General features: G+C 36.8%; 1 protein-coding gene across 1 annotated transcript in view; it reads right to left on the bottom strand.

Moving 5' to 3' along the window:
• LOC129952610 (lachesin) overlaps nt 1-18346 on the bottom strand; it is a 59058-nt gene that overhangs the window by 10168 nt on the left and 30544 nt on the right. The window contains exons 4-5 of the mRNA XM_056065296.1: nt 481-666; nt 1-199 (exon numbers count right to left, since the gene is read on the bottom strand). Of these exons, the coding sequence (XP_055921271.1) occupies nt 1-199; nt 481-666 (385 nt within the window). The remainder of the gene's footprint in view (nt 200-480; nt 667-18346) is intronic.

Here is an 18346-nt window from a genome sequence, read left to right on the forward strand (position 1 = left end):
CACGTTTATCCTTATTTTCCGTTCGTAAAATTATATTTTTTCCTCCTTCACGCCTCCATAAAACTGTCGGTTCTGGTACTCCTGTTGCATTACAATGTAATTGTATTGTTCCCCCTTCATTGCTGATCCCTAAAAAAGCTTCGGTTGGTCCAGGTTGATTTAGAATATCAGGAGGGACTACAACTTCAAGGTAGGCAGACTGATGATGGTATGTAAAAGATATTCAATTAAGCTAGTTTTATAAATTTATTATTAAACTGTTGACATAATTGGACCTAAAATTTCCCGATTTTTGTATGACAAAACTAATCTTTGTAGTTTTTTTTTACATTTAATGCCTCAACAAAAATCATCAGAGAAATCAAAAGATCCTTTAATTTTGAGTACTTTCATTTATTACGGTATCTGTAGCATTTTTTCAGAACTCTTTAACCCCAAATTAACTTCAATTTTCGAACAAGGGAATTCAAAATTACTTACCAGACTTTTCATAGGATCTGTATTTAACTGACACATATAACTGCCAGAATCATTTAACTGAACGTGAGCTATAAGTAGTTTCCATGTGTTGTGTCCATTATGCGTTACTGATAATCTTGGATTCAAGGATACCATGTGTGTATGTATTCCAAGTATTGCTTTTGAATCCGATTTAATCCACGCAACCTAGAAATGTAAATTAAATTTACTTTAGGTTAATTTAATCAATTTAAGGTTTACAAACTACCATCGTGAGTTATTTGACAATGGTATAGTTTAAGAAATCATTACTTTTCCCAGAAAAAATTTGTTTTGAAAATAAGAACATTCCTTAATTGAGTTTGATGTGATTTCAGTGCCATTTGGAGAGAAAACAACGCTTCTTCGAATTGTAAATATTGAAGTGAATTAATATTTTTAAAAGATGTATTTCTGAACGCACTTCCCAAAACTACCTGAAATTGTGCTGATTACTAAAACTAAAAAAGTAATGTCCTGTATGACTCGGAAAGGTATTTTCTTGGGAGGAAAATTTTAAGAGAGCAGAGAAGATAACCATATTCAAAAAATGTCTTGTGGGCCCAGTTGAATAAAAGGACCAGGAAGGGGGAGAAAGTCAGCTACAACTTCAAGCAGACATCAAAAGATTGGCTCAGCTGACCTGACGTATTTAACAGCTGGACAAGAAATTAATAACTATTGCGATGGAAGTTTTTGTTTCTGCTGTATCTGACGCCTTTCCTGAAGGATAAGATTTCGTACTGACTATAGGCAGGACATGATTCTTTCGGAGTTCATCGGTAAAAAGAAGTTGAAATCAGCGAGAAATGTTAAATTGGTGCTGGAATTGTGACAAAACAGGTCATCACCAGCAACAGTGCTTATATTTCCAGCATAAAAAACACAACAAAGCAGGCAGGTGCTAACAACAACACTCATGCTCAATTTTCAATCAGGAAACGAGTACGAACAAACTTCTAAGGGCAATATTGGGTTCTTGGTGTCGATGATCCCAGAACCACCATCTAGTTCCCCACAGTTTGACAATGGAGGCAACTATAACCAACAATCGTTTGTCTGTAATCGAAACCGATGATACACTCTTCATTGTACCAACAGATATCATCTGAAAATCACCACAGGAAAAGCTCTCTGCGTCTTACGATCCGGAACACTTTTGTGGCATTAAACAACAACATGGTGCTTCTGCGGATACATAACATAGTGAACATAAATTGGGAAGGTCGCCCCTGTACCAACACGTTTGTTGCCACTCATATATTTTTCGTTTTTTTACCCGGGTGTCAATAGTGTTTTTTTTTTTGCTTAGTGTTTTTAAATTGTTCTGTGATTTTGTTTTTCGTGTTTCGTCAATTTTTGAGTGTTTTATGGGTGTGACTACCGGCGGGTCACAAGGCACCTGACGAAACTGAAATGCGTAAGGTACCACGTGACTCGCCGACAGTCACAGTTACTTACGTGAATGTTTTATTCCCTATGATGCTTTCTGTCAACAAGTAACTTTTTATCATTCACAGCTGTAAATTGCAGTACATTTTGCAATGAATCACAGTATGTTTTATGAAAATCGTAATAGAGACAGATATTCCGATAATGATGAGTTGAGCTTTGAGGGAAATTTAAGCGATTCTGAATCTCTCGAATACTTGGAATCGTCTTTTAAAGAAGAGTTTTCTGATCAAGTTGTGATTCCAGGTGTTTCTGATGGACCTCTAACCGAGTGGACGACAGTGAGTGGCCAATCCCTCAAAACGTTCACTTTCGAACAGAATGATGTTGTAAATAGATAACAATTACGCAATTTTTACAAATATTTTAAATAATGCAGTTGAAAAGTATGTACCAACGAAATATTTAAAAACAAATTCTAACCCTGCCTGGTATAATAGAAGACTTACTAATCTCAAAAATCAAAAGAATAAAGCATACAAATTACACAAAAATAATAAAGAAAATCTAAGTTTACGAAACAATTATATAGATTGTCAGCGAAAATTTGATTATTTAAATAAATTTCTTCATCGTAACTACATTCTTTCAATTGAACGAACTCAAATGCAATAGCAATCGTTTTTGGCATTTCTTAAACTCCAAACATAAATCTTTTGGGCTGCCTATCTGTATGAAGTATCTAGACACAACTACCAGTGAAGTTTCTGAAATTTGCTTATTCTTCAGAAACTGTTACAAATTACGATCTTCCATCAGGCTTAAGCAAATGCGTTGACATTGGTTCACTTGTTTTATGTCAAAATGAAATAGAGGAGGCTTTATTGAATTTAGATTTAAATAAAAGTGAAAGCCCGGACAAAATTCCACTTTTTCTACTAAGAAAATGTGCAATTGCGTTAGCTCAGCCACTAACAAACATTTTTAATATTTCTTTAGCTATAGGCCAATTTTTGAAAACCTGGAAAATCTCATTTTTATCCCCTATTTTTAAATCGGGATCAAAGAGGTCACAAACTATAGACCAATCTGCAAGCTATCTGCTATACCAAAATTATTTGAAAAAGTGGTGTATAACAAAATTTCGTCTTTAATCCAAGAAAAGATATCAGTGTTCCAACACGGTTTTGTAGTAGGTAAATCTACTGCAACTAACCTAACTATTATGGTGAATGCAATCATAAATAATATGGAAAAGGGTTTCAAACCGATATAATTTTTACCGACTTTGCCAAAGCATTTGATAGAGTCAATCACAAAATTCTACTCCACAAATTTCTTTCCTTGGTATAAGTTTGTCTCTTTTAAACTGGTTCGAGTCTTACTTGACTTTAAGAGTACAAATTGTTAAAATTAAAAACTTTTATTCTGATGATATTTATGTCCCATCAGGCGTTCCACAAGGTAGCCATTTAGGACCTTTACTTTTTCTTATTTTTGTGAATGATATTCCAACAATTTTTAAAAATTCTGACTGTCTCCTTTTTGCCGATAATCTCAAGATCTACCGTAGGATTACCTGCATATCGGATTGTAGCCTTCTGCTAGAAGACCTGGTGAGATTGGTAGATTGGTGCAGGATAAATAACCTTCATTTGAACGTAGAAAAATGTCAAATATTATCGTGTTTCAGGATTCTTAATCCAATTGTCTTTGATTTCAATATCAAATATCAAAAAAAAGACTTGGGTACTCCCAAGGATTACTATCCTAGATGTTAATCTGTGGTTCCTTCCTCATTATGATTACTTGATCAATAAAGCGAATCAGATGCTGGGTTTTATAAAAAGAAATATCAGAGAATTTACTGATTTATTCATTTTTTTATCACTTTATAACTCTCTGGTAAGATCAGTACTTGAGTATTGCTGTACAGTTTGGAATCCTTACTATGCAAATACATCAGAAAGAATTGAAAAAATTCAAAGAAATTTTACACGTTATGCTTTTTTCAAGTTAAATTGGAGAATAGTAACACTATTTTTTATTAACTATGTTAATCAATTAAATGTAATTTGAATTGTATATACCCACCTACAAATATGTAACTAAATTTTTAATTATGTATCATAGTCTGTAAGAGTACAATATGCTCTGATTGATGAATAATAAAAAAAAGAGAAAAAAAAATCAACTCCAATCATCAGCACGACCTATCAAAGTTTTTGGACTTATGATCACAGAAGAGGTCTTTCAGATAATTGTCACCTAAAACAATCCCAATGCCACCTAATTTTTACGGAGCACCACTAAAACGCATACTTCCTGCACAAAGGAATGGTTAAACACCAAAAAATTCCTTGGAGTAAAATTGTAAAATACCCATCTATTGCTCACTACTGGAGCACTGTCAAGTTCTTCCAAAATTCCTTCGTGTCGCAAGTGATGTCGCGAAATAGAATCCAGTTACTTTTGAAGTTCATTGACTTTGCGAAAAATTCAATGAATAGTGGAAACCGTTTGGGAAAAGTAAGTGGACTTTTGGACCTACTTGAACAAAACTTCGTCAAAGCTAGAAGCCCGAAAGAAATTTTGGCAGATGAATCAATGATCTTTTGGCACGGTAGGCTGCAACTCCAGCAGTGAAAGAGAACACAAGTATGGTATAAAAGTCTATAAACTTTGTGATCCAGCCTGGTACATTTACACAAGTGCTACATATGCAGACAAAACTGATTCAAGTAACCGAAGAGAAAAAGCTACCCAAAACACATCGAATTCTACTCAAATTGTCTTAGATCTCGCCAGAAAATATTTAGACAAGCGTTGAACCATTGCCACATATAATTTTTATACATTCAGTTTCTTAGCTTAAAACTTCCTTGCTCGTCAAACACATCTAATTTGAACTCTACGCGGAAACAGACAAGGTAATCTAAAAGATGTGACAACCGCCAAGCTCAGAAAAAATTAAGTAGAAGAGCTTTAAAATTCCGGAGTCGTAGTTGTCAAATGGAAGGACAAGCTTGATTTTCACAAAAAGGTCACAGCTTTTTGTGGTACCTGCGACAATAATCCTCCTTTACGTTTAGCTTAGAACGCTTAAGCAAGCATCAAATATGATCATAATTTATACATTTTTTACAATCATTCATGTCGAATTTAATTGTATTAAGGGAATCGTTAGGAACAAGGATTTTTCCACTTGTATATCATTTTGAACGTTTTATAGTTTATGTTTTTTGATGGGGTTAAGGCTGAGGCTATCATTATTTTGTTACTTTTGTGTTAGATTGGGTGAAGCTTGGCGTCTGGTAGACACTTCCTTATTTAACGCTTCTAGTGGATTTTAGGCATAATTTTAGTTAGTTTGGGAGGCTCTTACAACGCATGAAGTCAGTTTTAAAACTTCACACAGTCGGTGTTGGTGGTATTTAGCAATAAGGTTAACGAACACACACAAGCCAATAACTAAATCAAACTAAAAGCCAAAGAGGTACTTCCCCGAGTAATAAAATAAGGGATTCAGTAAAGATGGTCGAGATAGCTTATCATCCAAGTCTTCAAAAAATAAGGATTCATTAAGTACGAGCACGTAGCGTTAAGAAGCCCATCACGCAAGAGAGGAAATCAAAATTCCGGAGCACATTAAATACACCGATGGTAAACTGTTTGTGCTTTCAGAGGATACATACTGAGGAGGAAAAAACATTCTTTTAGAAAATAAGGAGACGTTCAGCGACTTTCGGAGTCAATATTTTGGCTGGTTGATGAAACTTTTGCAGTGGCTCTAAGGATAATGGGACAATTGTTTTCAGTCCATGGCCATATAGATGGAATAGTACTTCCTCCAGTTTATGAGCCGGATGAATTCTGACTTCAACTTCTAAAATACGTTTTTTTAGGCAGCATATGGAGCTGCATGAAAAGCATGCGATCTAGGAGATAGAGGGATGTCACAACAGGATTGAGGTTCGTAAATTTTATCAAAAGGTAAAAAAACCTCCTAAGGGTACCAGCTACGAACCGAAGCCTATAAAGACGATCAGGAGAATATCGTAGTAGAACCGCAGTCTATGTTGAGAATATAGAAAGACTTCTTCTCCAAATTATAAACGGCGATGGCGAACCGAATTCCGATGTAAGAGAGATAAAACCACTCAACCTAGGCAACGCAGATCAACAATTCCGCCTACCTGACCTCGACGCTATAGCTATATCTAAACTGAAGTCAAACAAAGCTGCTGGAGCTGACTGCATCGCTGTCGAACTATTTAAAGCAGCAGGTGATGACTTGGTAGGGAGCATGCACCAACTCTTCTGCAAAATATGGTCGGAAGAAAGCATGCCCGATGAGTGGAATCTCAGCATAGTTTGCCCATTACATAAAAAAGGAGTCATGAAGAGCGAATGGACATCAACGCTTCAGCCCGGAAGGTCTTCGAATCCAATACCGAGGGACGGCGCAGTAGAATAAGACCGCAACTCAGATGGCGCACTCAGATGGGTAAGGACTCTACCAACTTGGCGTGCGAAACTGGAGACAGCTGGCTAGGGACCGAGCTGGCTGGAGACGCATGTTGGTTGAGGCCCAGGTCCACCCCGGACTGTAGCGCCACCTTAAGTTGGTAAGAAAGTATATGGGGGCTGGAATTCGCTGAATCCAAGTTGATGGCAAAGTGGTTTAAAGCTAACTCCTTTGGAAAATCAAAATCCACACCACGCTAGGCTTCCGAGTTCTGGACAATGGGATCTTTTCAAGTGAAAAAAGTTTTCCTAGGTCTCTGAGCGTGGCATAGACGAATCAAAGGCATCTAAAAGCTTATTTCGGATCTTTCGACAGAATGGCTTGTAGAAAAATTGGTAGTTTGAAGAGTTTAATGAGCAGAAGAGCTACCAACAACAAAGACCATGAAAAGGAATGTAAAGCTGCAGATGGTGCTAAGAACGAGAATATCAAGCGAGAAAGTGCAGTTCCTAAAAAGTATTGCACACAGCCTTATCCTTAGAAGGTACGCTGGCCTTCAAAAATCCATCCTTTTCCTGAAAATGAAAATATGTGATTGTTTACAAAGTGATAAGAATGCTTCGGAAAAAATGTCAAAGTGCTAGAAAATGAGTTTTTTTTAGTAGAATGTGATTCGAATAAAACAGAATGACTCACAAAAATTCACCAGTGGATGTGTGTGCCAATTTTATATTTTTAACTTTTGCATACATTTGTTTTATAATCAGTATTTTTATCTGCTGTCAAGTGCATTATAATGAAAGTGGAAGAAAAATTGAAAAAGATGTTTTCCTTTTCCACTTGAGGAGAAAAAGGATTGTGGTGCTGGGCTGCGCACTCTCGATCCTATGACGTACCAAAAGGAAGTGGAAAAATCCAATCACCAAATTAAGCTTATAGGCGAAGAGGCACTTCCACCAATCATTATCTTCAGAGATTCTGTAACGATGGTTGAGTTCGCTTCTAGTCTAAAACATGTCCTTAAAAATAAGAATCCATCGAGTGTGAGTAAGCCTTGTTAAGGAGCCAACTATGGTGAAGAAAATTAACATATCCGAGCACACCAAATACACGGACGGCGATCTGTTATGCTTTCGGAAGATGTATGTATGTGGTATGATGTATGTATACAGGGAGGAAAAAATATTATGTTAGGCACCAAGCATACTCTTCGGCTCCTGTTGCAGTCCAAGCACTACGGGGACTTTGATGAAGTTCCAACAATAATTGGACAACTATTTTCAGTACAAGGCGATTAAGATGGCATATAAGTTTCACTTGTTTGTTGCCCTACTAGCCAGAGGTTCAAGGAGAAGGATGATGAATTCTGGCTCCAACTCCAGAAATGCGCATTTAAGTTCAACATACCACTAAATCCGGATACCATAATTTCAGACTTCAAAAATGTTCATTTTAAGGTCCACCGAAACGTTTTCTCCGAACACCCAAACCAACGGGTATCTCTTCCTGAATAATTTGACTGAAATTCGGGCTTTAAAGTGATGTATAAAAGTATATATGTAGGTACTCCTTTAAAATGGATAGTTTTCAAAGCCACGTATGGGGCGAAAATTAATCGATAAGATTAATAAAATAAAAAAAAGTGACGAAAAGAAAAAAACGAAAGCTTCAAGATGAAAGTGCGAATGCTAAAAGCAGTAACCCCAGCTGCTTTGAGGCAGCATATGGCGAAACTAGGTTTTAGTGAAGTTACCAATTCTTGCTGGTCTCTAGCTGACAATAATATTCCCGGCAGCATAGAAAACGGCAAAGGTACTAAAGAATAATTGGATGGTTCTTGGCCAATTTCACTGCTCTTCTTTGTTGGGTACTAGAGGCACCCAAATTAAAAAAAAACTCAATGTTTTCTACAGGAACCCAAATGTCATTCCAGAGTTCTAGTATGACTTTCGGAATAAACACTCCACTCCGATCCAAGCCAAAACAAGGAAGTACCGTGAGAAGATTAGATTAAGATTACGTTAGACGGCTTCAATCGCAAAAAACTGCCATGTCCTTTTCCGACCGAGTCTCTAATAACCTCTTAAGAACTCCTATGCTTCCTGCATTAAGCATTGAAAACCAGTGGCAACATTGCCTTGCAGCTATCAGAGATGCCGCCTCTGAAGTGCTAGGTTTTACACGGCCACCACAGCGAAACCCCTGGTTTGACGACGAATGCCGGCAAGCGCACGCAGCGAAACAAGAGGCATACAAAACAGCGCTGCACAAAAGGACTAGAGCTGCTCGCGAGCTCTACGAGCAGAAGAGGAGAGAGGAACGCCGGCTTCTTAGATGGAAAAAAAGAGAGCATGAGAAGCGCGCGATCGAGGCGATAGAGGGATGTAACAATAGGAATGAGATTCGTAAATTTTACCAAAAGGTAAACAAAACCTCCCAAAGGTACCAGCCACGAACATCGTAGTAGAACCGCAGTCGATGCTGAGAATATGGAAAGGCCACTTCTCCAAATTATATAACGGCGATGACGAACCGAATTCCTCTGGAAGGGAGATAGAACCACTCAACCTATGCGACGCAGATCAACAATTCCGCCTACCTGACCTTGACGAGGTGAAGATAGCTATATCTTAACTTAAGTCAAACAAAGCTGCTGGAGCTGACGGCATCGCTGCCGAACTACTCAAAGCAAAAGATATCATCTGTAAAATATGGTCGGAAGAAAGCATCCCCGATGAGTGGAATCTCAGCATAGTGTGCCCGATACATAAAAAAGGAGACCCTCTAAACTGCGCCAACTACAGAGGCATCAGTCTCCTTAAAATTGCGTATAAGATCCTCTCTGCCGTATTATGTGAAAGTCTGAAGCCATTCGTCAACAACCTGATTGGTCCTTATCAGTGTGGCTTCAGACCAGGAAAGTCCACTATCGACCAAATATTCACACTATGGCAGATCTTGGAAAAAACCCAGGAGCTTCAAATCGATATCCACCATCTCTTTATCGATTTTAAAGCCGCGTACGACAGCATCTATAGGGAGAGCAATGTCTAGTTTTGGCATCCCTGTCAAACTTATCAGTTTGTGCAGAATGACGATGGAGAATGCGCGCTGCTCTATCAAGGTCGGAAAAGATCTTACCGATGCATTAGATTAAAAAAAGGTTTTAGACAAGGCGATGCACTGTCATGCGACTTCAACATCGTTTTGGAAAGAATTGTGCAAAACTCAACTGTAAACACTAGAGGCACAATCTTTCAAAGGTCCATCCAATTACTCGGATATGCAGATGATATTGACATAATTGGAAGATTAAGGCGTGATGTCAGTGGAGCGTTTTTGAGCATTGCGACAGAAGCGAAGAAGATGTGGTCAATGAGGGCAAGACCAAGTATATGCTGTCATCAAAAAAGGACACTGAACAACGACGTCTTGGACAAAACGTCACCATGGAAAGCTGTAACTTTGAGGTAGTTTAGGACTTTGTCTACCTAGGCACCGCTATTAATACAGACAACAACACCAGCGCTGAAATCAAACGAAGAATAACTCTTGCAAATCGCTGATTCTTTGGACTTAGAAGGCAGTTGAGAAGTAAAGTCCTCTCTCGAGCATTTAAAATCACCATCTATAAGACACTCATCATCCCGGTTCTCATTTATGGCGCTGAGGCCTGGACCCTGTCAAAGAAAGATGAGAGCGTCTTAGGATGCTTCGAGAGAAAAATTCTTCGGGTGATTTTTGGTCCCGTACGTATAGATGGAGAGTGAAGGAGAAGATATAACGACGAACTGTACGGGCTGTACAGCGACACTGACCTAGTTAGCAGAATTAAAGTCCAACGACTTAGATGGCTAGGTCATGTAGAGCGAATGGACATCAACGCTCCAGCCCGGAAGGTCTTCGAATCCAATCCCGAGGGACGGCGCAGTAGAGGAAGACCGCGACTCAGGTGGCGCACCCAGGTGGGAGAGGACTTTAACCAACTTGGCGTGCGAAACTGGAGACAGCTAGGGACCGAGCTGGCTGGAGACGCATGTTGGTTGAAGCCCAGGTCCACCCGGACTGTAGCGCTACCTTAAGTAAGTAAGTAAGACCAAGTATATGCTTTTGTCGAGAAAGTCATTAAGCGACGACGTCTTGGATATAACGTCACCATGGACAGCTATAACTTTGAGGTAGGTGCTGCTATATAGCGTTGTATAAAGAAAAAAGATGTTCGTTGGGTCGCTATTGTTGAGTCAACATGATTTTATTTAATTATACGACTAAGTTAGTTTGAACACCAATGTATACACAAAAAAAACTAACATCTTCTTAAGTTCTTCTTAGAACTCCGTGTGTAGTTAATAAAAACAAAATTGATTATAACTTTAGTCAAATGAAAATGACCAACTTAGTTGAACTTAGTTTTCCAACAAAATGAGCATCTTGCCGATAAGCGATCTAAAAAATTAAATATTTATTTCTTTTTGAGAAATAATAGTTTGAAGTACTTTTCCAGAAAAATATTTTCCAAAAAAGAGTAAACAAATCACGGGAGCCTTGGTTCCTCTGACGTTTTTCTGTGCGCGTGTCTCATTAAAAATATTAATTTTAATGGACGAGATTTTATTACGCAATATTTTGTTTGGTGGGAACCTACAGTTTTAAGCTGAATCCGAACTTCTTCATGACAAGAATTACTCTTGAAGTATTTGTCAATTCCTCGCAAGAGGCAGTGCCCTTGAAAAAAACTTTAAATAGAACAGGCAGGGATCAAACTAAAGACCTCTTTCAATTTTATTCTTTAAAAGTGAATTAGAGCTAACTTATTTTTGGCGATTCTCATCAAATTAAATTTGGAAAAATGAAATATTAATCCAATATATAATATGAAGGCTGGAAATGTCAATTATGACATTTCTAGTATAGTAAAAGTGTCAAAAAAATTACACTTAAAATATTTGCAACTCATTTCTATAAATTTGTAATCAGGTTTTCAAAACCATGGTTAAGGCGAGGCTGCTAGGTTTTTTTAAATGAATTTAAATAGTACTATCATGAAGAGTAATACCCGACATGCGCCCTGATGGTGGGACTTATGTTTGACATGAGGAATGTATTGTCGTGGGAGTACAATTTATCATGAAAGCAGAATACATTTCAAAATAATTTAAGAAAAGAAGATATAGAAATGTAATTAACTGAAACTCTATAAAAATGAATGGTATGTGTCATTTTGCTTCGTAGAAAAAAAAAGAAACAAACGGCAACAAGGTCTGCAAATTATGAAACTATTAAAGAAATCTTTGACGTTGCCAATTTGAAATTCAAGGTTTTTTATAAATCAAACAAACTGAAAAGTAAAATAATTGTATGCAATCTGGCATCTGGTAAAATGTTTATCAAATCAAAGGGACACTTTTTCTTACATAAAATAAAAACAAAAAAAATTTTAAAATTTGCTAACAATTTATTTTGGACTTCAATTTGTCTTATAATTTTTTACGAACAATTAAAACACTTCATAGAATTGATAAAAATGGATCAACCACGATATCTCGTGAATAAATGAAGGTGTTGACTTTAAAATTATTCAAGTCTGAGCTAAATTTTCTTAGAAAAATTCAATCTGTATTTGTTTATATAAGAAATAAAAAAAATCAAGAAACGTCACGAAAATTGGTAAAAATTTTGTTTCGGCTAAAAAACTCAAAAACTATTTTATCATATGTCAAATATTGTTGGTAATTTTACATTTATGAAAATTAAAATGTCATTTGATTTGATCATTTAAATTTACGTGAAAACCAATATTTAAAAAAAATTAAATAAATGAAAATAAACTTATGTACGTTTCAATTAGAATTTCAGTTTCGATTGTTAATTTGTTTTCATTAAAATAAGTGAGGATGGAAAGATACATTTTAAAATTTTTCAAATTTTCGACTTAGAACAAAAACTATGGTTGTTCCGTCAAAAGACTGTATTCAGGTGAATTCTAATGTAAATCGATTTTAAATAAAATAATTTTTTAATATATTTCAATTTTGTATTAATCTCTATTAGACGTTAAACTCGTTCACACGTTTTTCTGATTCGGTATTCGAAAAATAATGAATGTCGTTTTCCATCTGTCATCATGATCTTGACATATGGGCAAAGGTTGTGTTCTGCCTCATTTAACCAAGTTGCCACTTTAATGTGTAACAATATATAACACTCCTCCGTCTTTAGATGTTTCTTAGAATCCTAAATGAGGCTGCGGCCTTATCACTCTACCATATCTTGTTGCTTGTTGATTGCTGGAAACAGATAGTGAGGATTCCGAGTGAGTTGGGGAAGCTGGTTTCGAAGATGCTTATGATGTTGAGTCGTTAGTATTGGTTGGAATTTGTGAGTTTCATGGTGGGATCTTGTTGTTGCTTTAGGTGTAACAGGTAAAATTGGTTCGGGATGGTATCCTGGGTTTGATCAGTGACTGGAAGTTCATATTCAACTACGACTAAAAGTTCACTTTCAGTTCGAGATTCGAATCTTTGTCGAATTTGATCTACATGTTCTTACAATATATTACATTGATCCTGTAATTTCCGAAATAATACCCTTCAACCACTTAGGGCCAGCAAAATCATTTCTGGAAAATACTGCATATCCTACGTGCAAATTTCTTCCTTTATCTGCTACGACACTCTCTTCTCTTGTCTCGTTCTTCAAATTGATGTTGTCGGGATGTAACATACATATCCAGCATTGTTCTTAATTTTCTTCGCATATTTAATTCTAATGGCGTTCTACCGGTTGTTGTGTGCGGGGTAGTATGTTGTTTGAACAAAAATCGCTGTAGTTTAAGATAATTGTCGCCTTCTGATAAGGTTGCAAGTGATGACTTTGTATACCGCACTATTCGTTTGGCTTGGCCATTACTTGAAGGGTGATAAGGGGCTGTTTTATTGAAGTTTATTTCAATTCTTCTATAAAATGCTTTCAACTCTTTAGAACCGTTATTCGTTATGACGTTTTTGGGAAGCCCGTGGACCGCAAACATTTCTCGCAGCTTTCTTATAACTTCTAAACTTGACTGATTTGCAACTATCTTCACCTCAAGCGATTTGGACATCGCATTAACGACAATTAAAAATGTGTCGCCTTTATAAGGTCCTGCAAAATCTAGATGTAGAGTTGACCAGGAATTTCTTTCTTCTTGAATAAACTGTCAAGGAGCACTTGGAGGATTTGGTCGATTTAATTGGCATTGAGTACAAACTCGTACCGCTTGTTCAATATGTTTATTTAATTTTGGCCACCAAACGAAGCTTCGTGCCAAGGATTTCACTAGACTCATTCCTGGGTGATTGGCATGTAGTAAATTTAAAATATTTACCTGTAGTGTGGCTGGTATAACCACACGAGTACCCCACAAGTAGTACCCGTGGCATGATGGTTAGTGCGTTGGACTGTCATGCAAGGGGTCTTGGGTTCAATCCCTGCCTGTGCCACCTTAATTTAAAAAATTAATTTTCGCGGGTACTGCCTCTTGCGAGGAATTGACAATTCCTTCAAGAGTAATTCTTGTCATGAAAAAGTGCTTTCTCAAATTAGCCGTTCGGATTCGGCCTTAAATTGTAGGTCCCTTCCATTCCTGACAACAGTACTCGCACACAGGAATGGTTGAGAGTTGTAAGTCACTAGGCCCTGGTTCACAACGGACTGTTGCGCCACCCCATTTGATTTTTTTTTGACCCCACAAGATACAACCTTTATGTGTGGATAATTCCGTTCTTCTTTGGAAAAAAAATTTAAATTGCTTATCTATTTTTAATGGCCACCCATGAAGTATCCATCGCATAACTTTGTTATATTCCGGATCTCGAACAGTTTCGCGTTCCACATCTTCAGCTCGAATTGATGCATCCTTTAATTTTTCTAACAAGAAAACATCAGACAGTTCACTTGGCCCATCTAGCAATAAAACATCAGACAATTCACTTGGGCCAACTTTAGAACTCTCCAAAGGAAGTCTACTAAAGCAATCTGCATTTGAGTTCAATTTATCCGGTCGATGTTCCAGCTCATAATCGTAAGCTGATAAAAGAAGACACCATCTCAACATCCGTGGTGATACCATAACCGAAATAGGTTTGTGTTTGTTAAAAATACCTAATATTGGTTTGTGATCGGCTATAATCAGGGCGTGGCTACTCGCTATATACTGGTGAAAATGTTTAACACCGAAGATAATTGCCAAGCCTTCTTTATCAATTTGGGCATTGTTGCGTTCACTTGACCCCAAAGTACGCGAAGCAAATGCAATAGGACGTTCATTATTATCTACGTCTCGATGTGCCAATACTGCTCCCACACCATATGGTGACGCATCACATGATAGAATTAAAAGTTTATTTTCATCGTAGTGCGTTAGAACTGTGTCGGACTTCAAAAGGTCTTTTAGTTCGGTGAAAACCATAGAGTGCTTTTTGGTCCAGCACCATATAACGTTTGTGCCCAACAGTCGATGGAGTTTTCCGGCCATAGTAGCCTTGTTTTTTTAAAAAATTACTGTAAAAATGCAGCATTTCTTTATTTTGAGGGAGTGTTGCATTCTGAAAAGCATCTTCTTTTGATTTCTTTGTTCGTATGCCATCAACCGATATATTATATAACCAAGAAAATCAACTTCTGATTTACTGAAAATGCATTTAGATTTACGAGCAGTGATATTTGCTTTAGCTAATTTATTTAATACTAGTTCTAAATTTGTGTTATGTGAAGCTTCATCTTCCGCCGATATTATTTTATCATCAAAAAAAGCTTTTACACCCTTTATTCCCTGGAGTAAATTATCCATACATTTTTGAAAAATATCTGGTGAAGCAGCCACCCCAAAAGGAAGTCTTGTTGAAGATCCAATTTCGTAAATACCTTTCCGGTAGATATTGCAGCCATAACTTCTCAATACAATGGTAGTGGGTATGCATTCGACTTGATTACCACGTTGACTGTACTTCTATAATCTCCACATATACGCAAGGATCCATCTCTTTTAAGAACTGGCACGATAGGTGTTGCCCAACGTGAAAATTCCACTGGTTCCAAAATTTGTTGATGCACCAGCTTGTCAATCTCAGCCTTGACTTGATTTCTTAAGGCAAAAGGAACCTCTGGCAACAATTCAATATTGACAGGTTGTCCCACATGCACTCCTAAATCCTGAGAATATTTGTTCAAAATACCATTCCAACTTCCACCTCCTTCCATCATATGTACACCTCTGATTGGTATTCCCAGTGGTTTAAACCAATCCCGACCCAAAAAACTCCTTCAGCTACCTGAAACAACAACAACGAGCAAATTAAATTCTCTTGAATTATACTTAACATTACCCGCGATGATCCCAAAACTTGAAGTTTTTCTTTTGACCAATTTTGAAGAATAAGAGATGATGTATGCAATTCGGTGTTTTAATACAGTTCCAAGTGACATCTGATATAATTGTACAAAATGCTCCAGAGTCAACTTCAAACTCTTCGCTAGCTCCATTTATAATTAAGTTGGTGATAAAATTGCGCGTTTGTGCTTCGTCGACATTGTTTATCTCGTAGAAATAGCCATCGTCTTGTAAATTATATGGCTCAGCTGCCTCTTGAACTTCGTGAACCGTGTTCTTTTGCTTAGTACCTGCCTTCTTCTTAAAGCAAGCCCTGCTCGAATGACCTTTCCTATGCAAAAATCACAGGTATTGTCTTTAAAAAAACATTTTTCTTGTTGATGATGTCCACCACAACGAAAACATTTACTAAATTGTGTGAAATTTTGGTTTGGAGCACGCTTTGAAACAGCCATAACTTCCTTATTGCTTGAACCACGCACATCCGATACATTTTTAAAAGCTATTTCATGTGCTGGAGCTAGTTCATAAGCTCTTTGAAAATTAAGTTTTGTCTCACTGGACAATCGTTTTTGTAAAGCCTCATACGATGATGCGTGATCCCAACATATTATTTAAGTCTACAAAATTGCAATGTTCGGGCAATTTGCGTAAATCTTTGACGAAGTCGGATATCGATTCTCCTGGTTTTTGGCATCTCTTGTGAAACGCAAATCTTTGGACAAGTTCGTTAGGCTTTGGATGAAAGTGCCATCCAATTTATTCAGAATTTCTTGAAATGTGACATCTTTGGGACCCAATGGTGTAAGCAATGAGCGAATAATCTCGTAAGTGGTCTCACCGACACAAGCAATTGTTTCAATTTTTCGTCCATTTGCCTTGAAATAGAACTCCATCCTCTCTTTATAATTGTTCGAAGACATAGAAAGTTGGAATTGTTCCAATTTGCCAAAAACCTGTGTTCCATTAACTTCTGCATTAACGTTTGCCATTGTGCTATCATTCATTTTGCTTACTTCGTCGCCAGTAATGTAAATCGATTTTAAATAAAATACTTTTTTATTATATTTCAATTTTTTATTAATCTCTATTCGAGGTTAAACTCGTTCACAGGTTTTTGTGATTCGGTGTTCGAAAAATAATGAATGTTGTTTTCCATCTGTCATCATGATCATGATCATATAGGCAAAGGTTGTGTTCAGCCCCATTTAACCAAGTTGCCACTTAAATGTGTAACAATATATAACAATTTCCTGACTCAAATTCAAAATTGGCTTTCAAAAATTCATTATAACTATTATTTTGAAATTCAGAAAGTTAATTGGTAGTAAAAAGACTTAAGATAAAAGTCTAAGTCACGCCTTAACTCCAGTCACTATAAAGGCTTTAGTCCTTACAACTAAGCTAACTACACATCAAAATAACAAATTTCCCACTTACCTACCCACAATCCACCGAAGTACTTTACGTCTTGCAATTTTCTTTTTAATATTATTCAACATCTATGGCATATCATATAAATTGAATATCGGAATTCAAATGAAAACTATTTTCTGAAAGCTAAAACAATACAACTTGAATTATACATATGTACATATGTATATATATGTATATGTGCATAGGCATACCATACCTCGTTTTCATTGATAGGTAACGTTGGCAACAATCGATTTTTATTCGTCAGTTAACAGCTGATTCAGCTAACTCCCTCACACATCCAAATTCTTAGGAGAGGAAAAACAATATGCTCTTCTCATTTCCACTCTTTCTCTTAAGGTTTTAATTTTTTCTTCGCTCTTAGGTTCCACAATTAATTTTCATACAGGCACCACCTGCCACATTACATCGGAAACAAAAATTCTTGACCCATTATGTTACCATTACAATCTATACACAATTTAAAAAATTAACTGCTAGAACTGAGAATACTTAGTCCAAATGACCTTATTTCAAGAAATCATTCGTCTTTAGATGTGTGTCGTGGCTTCTGCACGAGAACCATCTTAGGCAACCTATCTCGTAGCTTGAAAACCCTTGCTTGCTAGTGCTTGAATTTAAGAGAATTAAAGGCCATGGATTTGAGTTCCAAACATGAAGATCGAGGACAAGATACAATTATAAGATATAAACTTGTATCAAACTGTTGAGTATGTGTGTTTTGTAAGGTGAGTGGTTTCCAATCTGGCAATACTTTTTTTAAGTTAGTCTAGTGACAGCTGTCACTTGATCTATGCACAGTTTGATAACAATTTCATAATGAATACACCAACTCCTAAACAAAGTTTGCAAATCGTTTAAATTGATAACCAAAATACTGGTTCTTGGCTGAATAGAAGGATGCTCATGTAGACGACCTTTCTTGCATGGAGCTACATGCCATACAATAAAACAATCAATTTATTGAAGGAAACTTTTGGTGATCACATTATCTTGAATCGTGGGACTATAGAATATTGGTTGTGGGGTTATTTGAAGTCGCTTGTCTACGCCGATATGTCCGAGACGATTTTCGCCTTGGAGAAGAATATTCTGACATATTGCTGACATATGGCCACAATTTCTGCAAAAATTGGGAATTTAAAAGCAGAATTGTAAACCCTTACCATTGTATTAAACTT

The sequence above is a fragment of the Eupeodes corollae genome, chromosome 3, assembly GCF_945859685.1.
Source record: "Eupeodes corollae chromosome 3, idEupCoro1.1, whole genome shotgun sequence".
In the NCBI taxonomy this organism is placed as follows: Eukaryota; Metazoa; Arthropoda; class Insecta; order Diptera; family Syrphidae; genus Eupeodes; species Eupeodes corollae.